At 38.7% G+C, this 15,129-nt stretch overlaps 1 protein-coding gene across 1 annotated transcript in view; it reads right to left on the bottom strand.

Annotated features, from left to right (window-relative positions):
- NRG3 (neuregulin 3) overlaps nt 1-15,129 on the bottom strand; it is a 101,889-nt gene that overhangs the window by 14,756 nt on the left and 72,004 nt on the right. Inside the window, 2 exon segments of the mRNA XM_039343347.1 lie at nt 3,707-3,833; nt 10,014-10,116. Coding sequence (XP_039199281.1) covers nt 3,707-3,833; nt 10,014-10,116 — 230 coding nt within the window.

The following is a 15,129-nucleotide window of genomic DNA, read 5'->3' as shown; positions in this document are numbered from 1 at the left end:
TTTTGGCTTGATTATGCACTGCCAATGTTGTGCTACTCAAAATAAAGATTCTTTAAGGTAAACAATGCCTCGAAGTTCTTTTGAAGAGTTTCATCTGTCAGAACCATGACACTGTACCTATTTCTGCACAAAGTCAAGAATCAGTCTTACCATTTGAATTTTCAACGACTTCCATGAATTTCCATTCATTAAACCTCACATAGAAGATTTTAGAGTGGAAACTATTTTTTTTTCTCAAAAGTGTGTGTGAAGCGTTAATACAAATATATTGGAAGCACAGTCTTCCACACTGATTTTGTAATGCAGTTTTAGCTCTGCATACTATTTTTGTATTTCAAGTGGCTGAATTTGTAGCTGGCACGGAGAGGTGACAAAGAAGGGAAGGAATGTATTATCATTTTTTTAACTGCAGCTAGGCAAACAGCTGAAAACATAAATGAGCTGGCTGAAGTGGAAAGCAAATTTGCAATGCATTATAACCAGCTACAAGGAGAAGTAGAAGAATTATAGTTATTTCTTCACATTTACATCTCACATTCTCCTGAGCAAGAAGCAAGCGAGCAACGGTAATGTATATTTCTACACTGTGCATGCCAACTGGGGGTAGAAGGGAAGTCCCACCTAAAGGGGCAAAATAAATTCAGTGACACCAGACCCAAAGTCTAAAAGAACACAGAGTCACCTGTTGATTGGCATGATATAAAAACTGAGGACATAAATAAAAACATAAGCAGATAAAATAAGCACTTCCTAAAGTTTCTGAAGGGAAATGGCAACACTCACGTAAGTGATGAATTCAGTAATGGTCAACCCTTCACAACTAAATATAGAGCAGGTAGTCCTTGACTCATAATCACAATATTTCTGTTACTAAGTGAGGCAGTTGTTCAGTGAGTTTTGCATAGTTTTATAAACTGCAACCATTGTAAATATGAATCTGTTGCCCAGCATTCGAATTTTGATCACATGATCGTGGGGATGCTGTGATGGTCGTGCATCTGAAAATGGTCATAAGTCAACTTTTTTCAATGCCATTGTTATTAAACGGCTATTAAATGAAAGGATGTATGTCAAGGATTACCTGACATATTTTCCAGTCTTTGGGAATGTCAAAATATCTCGGCTTTTCCCAGTGAAATCTCAATGAGATTAAAACCAAGTTAATACTGCCCTATAGTTGCAGTTCAATGCTGTGATCTGGGAGACAAAATTTGATCTAGCCAAAACTGGCCTTATTTTAAATCACAGTTAGAGTTCGACCTGTGCTTTTATGCAAAGTATCTTTCAAGTAACAAGTAACCCTCTATTATAAAATCATCCACTACAATGAATAATGCATGTGTTCCAATTTTCTCTCAATGAAGGAAGAAAGCCCTGGAAAAACAGATTAAAACTCTGAGATGGAAAAAAAAAATCCCTGTGAATGCCACCCCTTCAAGAGAGCTGTTTATTGACGTAATGGCATGTAAGAGGAGCAAACAATAACAAAAAACAGGTCCTTGGATCTGGCCTTCTAAAGAGCAGTCGGGGTTGATCTCCTCTAGGACTGACTGGTTTGAATGCCTTGCAGTCCAGGGGACTCGCAGGAGTCTTCTTCAGCCCCATAGTTCAAAGGCCTCAATTCTTTGGCGCTCGGCCTTTCTTATGGTCCAACTTTCACAGCCATACATTGCAACTGGGAAAACCATGGCCTTAACTATACGCACTTTTGTTGGCAGGGTGATGTCTAAATAAGTCATATTATTGACATTATTTATTTGAATAAATGTAGATTGTTGTACATGAAAAAATAAGATCATCTGAAAGTAAGCCTTAATACATCTTTTGGAGCAAAAATTAATATAAGATCCGGTCTTATTTTGGGGAAAATATGGTATGTGTTAAGAAGAAGAAAAAGGTCAACATTCAGGTAAATACTTCGCCTTTATAGGATACCCCAATCTATTTGAAATAATGGGTATTTTGGTCAACTGCCTTAGCCATAAACTTAGCAGTTCTGCTGATGATGTATAGATTAGCAGCCAGGAAGAAAAAAGACAATTTTCAATACAGATCTTAGTGAGCTGTCATTTCAAGTAGAGATGTTAAATATCTAAACCTAAGACAGGCATATAGTTAACAATCAAACAAAGCATGAGCAGTATCGTTGATGGCTGCAGCATCACATATAAATGTCCTCTCCTGATGTGGCAGGTGGTGGAAGCATCCACCTTTGACCATATTTTTTTTTATTAAAAAGTTTTACAAAAAATTACAAAATATACCCCAAACCCACCCCCCTTCCCCCCTCCCCCACTTCCCAGAGCTGAATACAGGGTAAAAAATATAATAATCATAATCTAACTACTATTAACCAACTATGTAGATAAACAAATATAATGCGCTTTAACTCCCTTTTAACACAGAATAAACAATTTGCAAATAAACTTAATCATATAAATAAATTAAAATCCTAATTCATAAACAATATAATATAATAAAAATTCCACTATACTAAACTAATACTAATACTAATACTAATACTAATAATGACGATATTTGTAATACCATCAAACATTCACATCTGCCTATCCCAGGTCCTGGGTAAGGATTCAATAGGTAGACAAAATGCCAAATCCAGTCTGAACATCTGGCTGACTATGCGATGATCCATACAATAATAATATTCTAAAATTTATTCATAAAATAAATGGAACTTTTTAGTCCCATATTTATTCTGAATATAATCTATCCATCTTCTCCAAACCGAAATGTATCTTTCTTGTGAATGATCCTTCAAATAAGCATAAATCTTAGCCATTTCTGCTAAATTTGACACTTTAAGCATCCATTCTTCTATAGTTGGCAAACAATTCTTCTTCCAATATTGCCCTACCAACAGCCTTGCTGCTGTTATTAAATTCAATATCAAATTAGTTTCCTTAACATCAAAATCTACAATAATACCCAACAAAAATAGTTGAGGAGTAAACTTTATCTTTCTTTTAAAAATCTTTTGAATGTTCCACCAAATTTTAATCCAAAAAGCTTTTATATATCTACAAGTCCACCAAATATGAAAGTACCATATATGCCGGCATATAAGGCGACTTCTGCAAGCGCTAAAATTGGCGCTGAAGTCGGGGGTCGTCTTATACGCCGAGTCATCTTATACGCTGGAAATACTGGTAGTTTCCGGCGTATAAGATAACATTCTAGGCATGCGACTCAGCGCCAAAGACGGGGGTCGTCTTATACGCCAGGTCACCTTAAAGGCCGGCATATATGGTAAATTGCATCCAAACTACCACATCTCCAACATTTGGGCTGCAAGTTGGGATACATACAAGACAACTTTTGGGGATCCAAATGCCACCTATAAAACATTTTATAAAATTTTTCTCTCAAATTTTGAGCTTGAGTAAATTTTACATTTCTAACCCAAATTGTCTCCCATGTGTCCCATAAAATCGGCTCTTGAATATTTTGTGCCTGACCATATTTGAATCAACTCTTGCTAAGCCAGTTGAGATGTTGACATTCATCATGGCCAACTTTGACAAAGCAAGCATAAAGCTGACACTCTCTTCTCCCCTGTTTTACGCTCAGGATCACAGGTGCAAACTAGGTCCACTTTGTGACACAGGAAGAAGTGACAGTGACCGTGCCATCAGCATTCCCACATTCAGCCAGCATAATAAGGATTAACATTGGCACATTTACTCACGTTTTGCAGATGGATTTGGCTTTGGGCCCTGGTCTCTGTTTTTGCCATGATGCTGGAAGCATTAAGGCTGTAGGTTTTCCCATTCTGTATCTCTTTCAACTGTTCCTGGATGTATTTTGTTTGCTTTCTACAGAGAAATACCAACCAACCAACAGACAAAAAAAAATTGGTTTAGTTACTCTAATTCACTTTGGTTTTTTTCACTAGTAATTGAAAGTGAGTGGCAATGGAAGAACAGATCCAATCAGATGTTGCACTGGGTTCTTCCTTAGCAAGGTCCTAATGACATCATGACAATGACATCATATGGTTTAGGGTTGGTCCCCTGGATGTAGAGCAACTCACAGCCTGAAGAGATTGAAATGGGACAACTGACTTCATTTGAAATAAACCAGGTTTTTAGAAGTGGGTGATGGAATGCCATGGTGACTGAAAATTTGGAACTCATCGAGAGAGAGCAGATTAGGACAAGGCTGAAATAAACAGTGCAAACACGGAGATCTATTTTGCAAAATGAGAATGGATCGATCATTAAACTGGCTCCCTCTTATGAAAATGAGGGGGGAAAATGATGGGAATAATTATTTTGCATTGACTATGTTGGAGCAGAAGCTTGTTATCAAATGGATTAAAAATAAAACCAGGACCGGAAGATTCTATTTAAACATCAGCACTTTCTCTGGAAAAGAAGTCAAACTCCTGTAATTTCATTTATTGAAATATCCATAAAAGGGAGTTGTTCTGCCTTTTGTAAGAAATTATTACCTATGCAGTCAGTACAATAAATGCCACATAAACAACAGACTGTGTTTCTCACAATTATACAGACAGTGTTCTTCAATACCTCAATTGCTCTCAGATTAACATGGAATGTTAAAAGTGAATGTTAAAGGGATTATTAAGCAACTGATTTATGAAAAATGCTCTGGAATGCCTAAATGGGGAGTAATAGTTTGTAGAAATACAAGGTTTGGGGTATACATCAGCATCTCAGTAGACTTTGCTATAATAATAACAATACATTGGAGAATCATTAACTGTGACTCTTTCATTACATAGAATTCAACTTGTTGGAAGATACTCATCCAGTGGTAAGGACTGTTCAGCAACTCATGATCACAAGAGGGCAATAGAGTGTAGGTAGAGATTTAAGGATTTCATAGTGCAGAATATCTGTAGATCAGAATTCTGAGCTTTTGTTGTTTTCCTGTAGATGTTTCATTACCAGATTAGGTAGTGAGGGAAGTTAGCCCAGAGAAGGAAATATTAAAAGGGCAGAAAAATATATTTTTCCTCAAAAGGATTTTTTAAAACCAAATCTGGCCCCAAATCTATCTCTCTGCCCCAAGCAAGAGCTAGCCCCATACAAATGCAGATGTAAAGCCATCAGAAAGTTGAAGCCAGAGCACTCAAGAAGACAAAGAGAAAATCTGCATGCCCCACCCAAACTCTAGGAGTCATTAGCCCCATCACCTGGGAAGCAGGATATGATAATAGGATTAAACCACAGATATTAAGGCCTAGAAAAACACTCAGAAATAGCCTCAAGATTCATGCCACAGGAATAGGAAACTATTCTAAACAAGGCTGGAGTGGGTATAAAAACCTACTGCCCATGTGCTCAACCTCTCTTTCTTCTCCTCTGCTCTTTCTTGCAAAGACCATCTTTCTGCTTCTTCAATAAACTGTAACCTTCTTCCCAAAGCAGTCGCCATGTTGCTAATTTATCCCCGGCTTGGATGAACCAGGATGAAGACTTACTTCTGACAGTAGCAGCATCAATGCTGTGTTTCATTTGCCAACTGAGTCACATAAAACTGTACTGATGATGTTACCTAGTTGGCTAATGAAACATCTGTAAGAAAACCACCAAGCTCAGAGAGCAGCAAGGACCCCAGAATGAAACATATAACTATATAACTGCAATATATATAACTATGTATTGCTTACATATAGTAGCCCTGCTTGTCAGTCTTGGTGGACATGGAGGTTTTCCTTCTTAATGGTTCCCTGATTAGTAAGGTGACCAACTTTTTTACAATGAGAAGGAGGACACAAATAAATTGAAGAAAAAAAAGTGAGTCTAATGCGTGCATGTGTGCCGTGTCACGTTTCAGTAAGAAGTAAACAAAGCCACTTGTGTGCGGCGCACTCTCTCAAAACAATTTTTCTGTGTGGAGCGCATGCGTCTCATAATCACGTCTCACCGTACTGTACCGAGCCTTGACGAATTGTCATGTCAAATACAAATACGTCACATCACACACAACAGATCGGATCGGCATCGATCGAATACGGAGATTTACAGATTAGTCTTCAAATATCGAAAAGGAGGACATGTAGGAGGACATATTTCGAGAGAGGACAGAACTTACAAAAGGAGGACTGTCCTCCGTAAAGGAGGACGGTTGGTCACCTTATGATTAGGAGACTGTTTCTGCCTTGATTGTTCATCTGATGCTACTCTTCTCTAGATAAGTTGTTCCCGCCTTTTATTCTGCCATTTAAATGGTGTGCAGACATGTTTATCTGTATTTTTCTGTGGATGGCGGATCTGCCTCAGTCCTTCGCTTTCCAGGAATTCCCTGGCATGTTTGGATTTGGCTCGGTCAACCATTTTCCTGCTGAAATTGAGTGGTTGAGTCTGCCTGTGCATGGAGAAGAAATTTTACCTGATTGCTTCTGACTGCCAGGTGGTGCTTGTGGAATCTTTTTTGGATAAAATACAAATGCTCGGGAATTCCTGGAAGCTTGGCAGTCGGACAATTTTTCAGGAAGAGAAACCGAGGTTTGTTGTAGCCTAATCTTATAGAACAGCATTTTCTTAGAATTAAAATTTTGTAAAGTTCCAGGTATTGATTAAGGTGGAGTTTTTTCTAAAGAGGGTATCAGTATTCCTTCTCCTTCTCCTCCTTCTCCTCTTCTTTGTCCTTCTCCCTCTCTTTCTCCTCCTTCTCCTCCTCCATCATCTCCTTGTTCTTTTCTTTCTCCCTTCCCTTGTTCTTGTTCTCCCTCTTCTCCTTTTCCTTTCCCTTGTCTTCCCTTTCTCTTTCTTCTCCCCCCTCTTCTCCTTCTCCCTCTTCTCTTCTTCCTGTTCTTCTCCTCCCTCTCCTCTCTCTTCTCCCTGTTCCTCTTCTCCCTCTTCTCCTTCTCCTTTTCCTTCTCCCTCTTCTCCTTCTCTCTCTTCTCCCTGTTCCTCTCCTCCCTCTCCTCCTTTTCCTTCTCCCTCTTCTCCTTCTCTCTCTTCTCTTCTTCCTGTTCTTCTCCTCCTTCTTCTCCTTCACTTCCTCCTTCTCCTTCTTCTCCTTCTCTCTCTTCTCTTCTTCCTGTTCTTCTCCTCCCTCTTCTCCTTCTCTCCTCCCTGTTCCTTCTCCTCCCTCTCCTCCTTTTCTTTCTCCCTCCTCCTTCTCTCTCTTCTCCCTATTCCTCTCCTTCCTCTCCTCCCTCTTCTCCTTCTCTCTCCTCTTTTTCCTGTTCTTCTTCTCCTTCTTCTCCTTCACTTCCTCCTTCTCCCTCTTCTCCTTCTCCTTTTCCTTCTCCCTCTTCTCCTTCTCTCTCTTCTCCCTGTTCCTCTCCTCTCTCTCCTCCTTTTCCTTCTCCCTCTTCTCCTTCTCTCTTCTCCCTGTTACTTCTCCTCCCTCTCCTCCTTTTCTTTCTCCCTCTTCTCCTTCTCTCTCTTCTCCCTATTCCTCTCCTCCCTCTCCTCCTTTTCCTTCTCCCTCTTCTCCTTCTCTCTCTTCTCTTTTTCCTGTTCTTCTCCTCTTTCTTCTCCTTCTCCTTCACTTCCTCCTTCTCCCTCTTCTCCTTCTCCTCTTTCTCTTTCTCCTCTGTACATTTTTACAATGGATGTGATGGCAATGGGTAATGATTAATCATTGGTTAATATCCAACCCTTAACAGCAGAGCTTAATCATGAAAGCAAGATTCATACTGAATTTCATTAATGAGGTTTAATTTTAAGTTGGAAGGAGTTAGGTTAAAAATCTTGGAAACTGAATTAACAAAAAAAAAAATCATTACCTTGGGTCTCTTTGTGTTGCCTAATCTATTTTTTTTCCCTCAGAGTGGGCAACTGAAGGGCTAATAGCCATTTTCGAAGATAAATGAGGCATTTAACATCCACCTGCCATTTGCTATTGTTGCTTTGATATACTTCCTTTCTTCTCCCTCAGCTTCAGTGAGTTTTCTTACAGATTACTGCAAGCCACTGTGAGACTTTGCCAGATTAAATAGTGTGAAGTGGAACAAAGAAACGGAGTAAATGAAATGAAAATTTAAAAATATCTGGAAGGAAGAGGCATTGGATTGAATCCAATTTAATATAATGGGCAAATAAACATTGTTTTAAAGCCCCTTCCTCTGAAATTGGCAGGTCTCAACTCACAACAACTCCCAGTACTGTGAGTTTTCTCACTAATATTCTACAGTACATTAGGATAATTGACCTGTTCAGTTTCCCCTGAAGAATGTCGAGGTTTTTGTTTTTGTTTTTTTGAAGAAAGCAAATATTTCTCTTTGCTTCCAGGAATAAAACCACAAAAGGAAGAAAAAGAAACACAAACAAGGAGGAAGTAGCATAAAAGTGCCAAAGCACTTTATTCTTGCAAAGAACATAACATTCCTGATAGCAAGAACAATTTCACGAGAGATAATTGTTTATTGAAAGTCTTAGCTCTCTCCAGTGGAGTCTTGTGATGCCACGAGATTCACAGGTATTTGCAATCTTATCCATTTCACTCTACACACAGGATAATAAGACTTCTAACCCCATCAAACATCCACATATGTCTATCCCAGCTCCTTGGATAGGACTCAATAGGAGGATAAAAATGCCAAAATGTGCTCTGAACGCCTGGCTAACTGTGCAATGAATTATTTTAATAATACTATAAATTGTGGCAAAAGAAAGCAAAGACACCAATATTACCAATAGTAATAGGTGCCTTGCGTGCAATCCCAGCACAACTGGAGTACCATCTTTACACCCTTGGCATTGTCGAAAACACCATCCATCAATTGCAAGAGGCAGTTTTACTGGAACAACTTACATCCTGCAACTATACCTTTAACACCGATGAAGAATAACATCTGCCTATCTCAGGTCCTTGGGAAGGATTCGATAGGTGGTAAATAACAAGTCCAGTTCAAACATCTGGCTGAGCACAATGAATCATAATATAAAAATAAAATACCTGAGTATAATATAAGAATTATTCATAGAAAAGTAATGGGTTATTTTTTAATCACTGCTACATTTTGTACTGGGCATAGTACAAAGTCAGCCTCTCTACTTCTAGGAGTTGGAAACATTCATCAGATTCAGATAACATGGCTGATGGAAGTTGTAACTCAGCAACTAATCAGAAAGTGACAAACTTCCATTCCTGCAATAAATTATTCTATCACGAATCAAGCCAAATGCTTCCAACCACGTTGTTCTCTAGAACGTTCAGTATTTTTGAAAGATGATAAAATAAGGAACTAAGGTAAGTAAGGATCAGCTTCTTTTTACATATTCTTACAGCCATCTGACCTAAATGGGACGGCCAAAAACTAACCAAGACCTTCACTTGTTTCTCTACATTTTGGTAGTACAATTCAAATCCTAAAGACCCTGTTGCATGAAATTGTGTAAATTAGATCCACTTTAACACAAACGTGGACAATGTCCTCGATCCATATTGATTCAAACCTAGAGCTGATCCTGACTCTTTGCAAAGTTGCATGGCAAGGTAAGATGGATGGATGGATGGCATATAAATTTAATATAAAAAACTGGTCCCATTAAACACACACACACACACACACACACACACACACACACACACAGGTCTTTGGTTGTTCGGGTTTTCTCCGGCGTAAAATTGGAAGTGTCTTGGCGACGTTTCGACAAAGTCCCATTCGTCATCTTCAGGCTGATGTTTTCAGCTTCGTGCTTCGAGGAGCACGAAGCTGAAAACACCAGCCTGAAGATGACGAATGGGATTTCGTCGAAATGTCACCAAGACACTTCCAATTTTACGCGGGAGAAAACCTGAACAACCAAAGACCTACATACAAACACCCGCGAAAAAAATCATCTCACCTGATCTGAATTGATTTAAAGTAGTACCTAAGCACATAATTGCCATTCTACTACATGTATTTTAACTTCAGGGCATCATCTCAGAAAGACAGTCTGCATGAAACAGGTCTCTGGTATGTCTTTTTCCAGAACAAGAGCCTACATAAATTATACAATGAGTGGAAAACACCAATGTCTTGGCAGACTAGAAGGAAAGGGTGGAGACGAGTTAGGGAGTCTTACTTTGTTCTGAAGTAGAACGCTGCCGAGATTGTGCCCACAATGACGATCCCAAAGACAATGCAGGAAATAGACAGCACTTGTCGCTGGTAAACCTCTTCGCTCTCTGTGGACAGTAAAATTAAGAATAATGACAACGTTAAACAGAAATATTGAGAATTACAGGGATTGTTTCTTTCAAAAAACATGTAAACGTAGTCAACACTTTGCTCATGTGGTCAATAGCATGTGCTTCTCATTTTGATGAAAAGCCTTTGGCTTTATTAAGGAGCTTTGTGTTACATGGGACATTGAGTTGTTGGCAGTGGTGGGATTCAAATACCTGAACAACTGGTTCTCTGTGTGGATGTCTTTCCAGATGTCTGTTCTGAGCCAGGAAGGCCTTCCAGGCCCAGAACAGCCCACCAGAAGTGCAAGAACGCCACTTCCAGGAATCCATTCTGAGGTCTTCCCAGCTCAGAGCAGACTTCCGGAAGTGGCATCCATGCACTTCCGACAGTCCATTCTAGGCATTGTGAAAAAGGGCTAGGGCATCAGCTGGTTCACCAAAGTCAACAAAAAATTAGCTACCAGTTCTGCCAAACTGGTGCAAACCAGCTGAATCTCACTGGATGTTGGCCAACACAATATATTAAACAATATACTAAACTTTCATGAATCCTCCAAGACCTCATAATGCATAATAAAGCTTATTGCATGATCTTCAGCTCTTTTAACCAACCTATTTTCCTATAGGGAATACTATATCACATGGAAATATTCCTACGTTTTATATGGTATATATGGAAGAATTTGAGATAGGATGGCAAGCTATTTTAAGTAGCTGGCCAGTGTCCCTACAGCCCAATATTTAACTGTTCACCTAAAAGCTTGGATTTAACAGCTTCCACCCCCCCCCCCCAAAAAAAAGAAACTTCTTAAAAATATCTCTTAATGTTTCCCATGGATCTAGGAGAACACTATTATAAAACCAAATGTATTCAGACACAGCAATAGCTGCCCATTTCTTCAGAAAATCATATAAGTAACAGAAATTTCTTTCATGAACACAATTATTACTGTACTTCAGGACTTTGTTTTTCCGTTTAACTACACAAAAAGATGTGTTTAACCTCCATATTGTTTCTCTGAGTGTCAAGCAAAAAAGCAATATCATATGTTGAAACCTACAGCACTAAAAAAAAAAGGGGGGGGGGAATAAAAAGCAACTCAAAAGAATTTCCTCTAGTTTGGAAACAAGCCAATTCTGTCAGGGGTTTCTGTAATCTTAGACATGGTCTAATATACACAGGATATTCCTATCAATTTTGATTTTTTTAAAAAATAAAATATTCAAAGCAATGTCTATGGTAAACATAGTTATCACAACACTGAAGGAAACACTCCAGATGATAAGATGACAATTACTGGACAATTAATATGCAGCTGAGACACTTAAGTAGAAGTGAATCAAGAATTCCCCACTGTATTTTAATATTTTAATCAAAGCCTTTCTTTTCTCACTGGTCTTTTCATTCCTCTGGATTATATTGTTGTACATTAACATATAATGCAAGCATTAATTACACTAAGGTTGAACAGCAAGCTTACAGCCTGAAGGATATTGACAAATATCTGGGTAAAAATATTGAATTAAAACTTGGAAAGAAATGTGTTATTTATTTGATCATTTCCAGAGCCAACCCAAAGATAGGAACAGAGTAATACAAAGAGGATTGGCTGTTTTCTCTGATAGAAATGGCATAGTGATTAGCACTTTTTATCTAAGGCAGTGGTTCTCAACCTTTTTAATGCTGCGACCCCCAACCGATCGTAAGTCGAGGACTACTCAACTGGTGCAGCACTGTTTGCAGAATGGGACTTTTGGCGGGCTCAGCAGGACAGAGACAGCCTGGACAATTCCTATTGACTTCTGAAAGCCAATAGAATAAAAGGGAGTAGCACAGCTAAGGAAAAGGGGAAAAAAATGGCGGATTGCATTGTTTGGCGACCCCCGTGAAATGGTCGTTCGACCAAATGGGGTCCCGACCCACAGGTTGAGAACCACTGATCTAAGGAGACTAAACAATCATTGTTGATTTTGAACAAGAATCTGCAAAGCACCTCCTTCCCTCACACATATCTGTGAGGAGTAGCATTTTAATTAAATATTTAATATGAATATTCATAGAAGAGCTTTCTGCCATGATGGTTTGAATAATGCAAAGGGACATGAATGAGCTGAAGTTATTTTTCAAGCTCATTCATTTTAAGAGGAAAGAGTGAAGCAAGTGTTTTAACTCTCCCACGGAAATTCATCAGACCCATTCTACATTGTGCAGAGATATTTGGCGAAGATCTGGTTTTTAATGCCTGTAAAATATACACCCTTCTAAATCAGTGTTTCTCAACCTTGACAATTTTAAGGCATGTGGAATTCTGGGAGTTGAAGTCCACATGCCTTAAAATTGTCAAGATTGAGAAACACTGTTCTAAATGTATGAACAACTGACACACCCATTTGTTTTACACACATATTTAAAATATCTCAGATGCAGCCATAATATATGGGCGAAGAGAGCCAACAGCTACCTAATCTCTTCATCTGAATCAAGGCTACAATCTGAATCATACTACAAAAAAGATGTTGAGACTTTAGAGCAACTAAGATGATCCAAGGCCTGGAGACTAAAACATACGAAGAACGGCTGCAGGACTTGGGTTTGGCTAGTCTAAACACAAAGAAGAAATAGGGGAGACATGATAGTAGTATTCCAGTATTTGAGGGGCTGCCACCAAGAAGAGGGGGTCAAATTATTCTCCAAAGCACCAGAGGGCAGGACAAGAAACAATGGATGGAAACTGACCAAAGAGAAAAGCAACCTGGAATTAAGGAGAAACTTCCTGACAATGAGGCCAATTAATCAGTGGAACTACTTGCCTTCAGAAATTGTGGGCGCTCCATCACTGGAGGTTTTTAAAAAGAGACTGGACAGTCACTTATCTGAGATAGTATAAGTTCTCCTGCTTGAGCAGGGGGCTGGACTAGAAGACCTCCAAGGTCCCTTCCAGCTCTATTCTATTCTAAATATTCTAAATGCATCAAAAAAAGGCTACGATCCCTCATTCCACAACCACTTTTCCATCCATTTTAAAAAAAACAACAACCCAAAGCTTGGAAAAACCAGCTAGGATTATTTCTCATCCACACATTCAGAAATGCAAACTATACTTTTGAATACACATCCGGAGCAGGTAAAGTCAGCTGCTGAAATCCACAGCAATTGCTTGTATTCTGTTTATATAAAACCAGACAGATTTCTCCAGGTTAATCCCACAGAAGAAATATTATGATTTACAAAAAGCATTGTACATGTCAAGGAATGTCTGCAGAACAGTCAGATGATCCTTGCACATGTCATGAACCAGTAAACATATGTGAACCTGAAAGTTAAGGCTGAAAGTAAATGTTTCATTTACGTTGAGAAAATAGATTAAGTATTGGCTGTATCCATATTTTCCAGTCAATCAGACAAGTGCATTATTTACTTATAGTTTCATCTGAGTGCTTTTCCACAAGGAAAACAGTCTTACATGAATTTATGGCCTCATTTTATATCTCTGTCAACTCCTGCATTAGGTTTTTGTAAACTAAACCTAATGCAAAATATTAGGGTTGATATGAGAGTCTTTTACTATCTAGAAATGAACGACACTGTCTAGCTTTCAATTTATCTCCTTATACAATAGTGACTTTTACTGGACAACGAGCATCTTGATTTGGTGACCTGGTTATCTTCTGATATTTAAACCCATTCCACAAAGGCTTGTTGTTACTCAGATTGACTAGAGCATATGGGAACTGTAGTCCTGAACTTCTAGAGAGCATTCAGTAGCATCACAGACAAGTACATAAGAAAGGTCCACCAAAGCAAACGAGAAAATGGAATTTTGGCTGGAAACATTAAGGGAAGTTTTCACACCACAAAGAGCACTGAAGACCTTAATCTGAGATGGATACTAGTTTTGGGAAAGTCTCAACAGGCTATAAGTGTTGTTGGGTTGAATTGTTTAAGTGAAGCCTTGGAAAAAACAAGTAGGTCACCTTTCCTGGACTCATCATGTTCACAGTTTGCTACCTGATGTTGTATAATTAAAATACATGCACAATTCATTAGCTTTGGAAGTGGCTAAGCTGTTTAACTTGAGTCATTAACGAAGCGGGGAAGAATGAATTGACTGTCCAGCTGAGTTGTTTTGTGCAGATGCATTATGTCATAAAAAAGGGCAACAACAAGCTAGAGGTTACCCATGTTTATATCTGCCTCTTTGAAATAGCTTTTCAAGATGATTAAGTGGAGGATCGTGAAGGTACAGTGTGCCACTTGCCAAGTCCTCGTGAGAAAAAGTTCCGTAAGTTTACTTCACTGATTTGATTCTCCAATGAGAACAGAGTGATCAACTCTGCATTCTGGGATCTTTGGAAAGGCATATTGGGGCAAGCTAAATATCAGAACAACAATCAACATGAAGCAATACTTATTTTTACATGATAGAAGGTAATTACTTGATAGGAAGGTTTGCATTGCACTTGTGTTAGAAGTATCAAGGCATTTCTGGGTTGAAAGGATTAGCCAATGAGAAGTGAAACATTTTCAAAAAACAAACAAACAAGAAAGTATTTTGGAAAAGCACCTTGGGGACAACCATGACCTGGATGACTGAGAATCTTCATAGACATTCCTTCTGTATCTATTTATTGATTTTGTTACACCTACTGTCATATATGTATCTCCTTTTTCCAATTTGTGGCTATCTCAAAAATGTCCATTCCATTGCTCAGAGTATAAAATGGTTTCTGCAGACTTTTTGTTCCAATTGGCAGGCATAAATTGTATTCATGCCGATTCTACATTTAACCACATATCAATTATCCCAAGTATGTCACACATTATTTTGCTACATCTGTTGCCAAGTGTACATCTACCCAGGAACCCTGAAATGCTGACATTCTAGGATGAATTTTCACAGGATGAGGTCCAAAGCTGATCTCATGAGGTCTCAAACAACTAAGCAAATTCAGACCTGATTACTATTTGGATGGAAGACTACTAGGAACCCCCAGTTCCAATAACAGATC

Source organism: Crotalus tigris, unplaced genomic scaffold (genome assembly GCF_016545835.1).
Source record: "Crotalus tigris isolate CLP2741 ecotype Arizona unplaced genomic scaffold, ASM1654583v1 scf7180000017847.2079705, whole genome shotgun sequence".
Lineage (NCBI taxonomy): Eukaryota > Metazoa > Chordata > Lepidosauria > Squamata > Viperidae > Crotalus > Crotalus tigris.
This window is presented reverse-complemented; position numbering and strand designations above follow the sequence as displayed.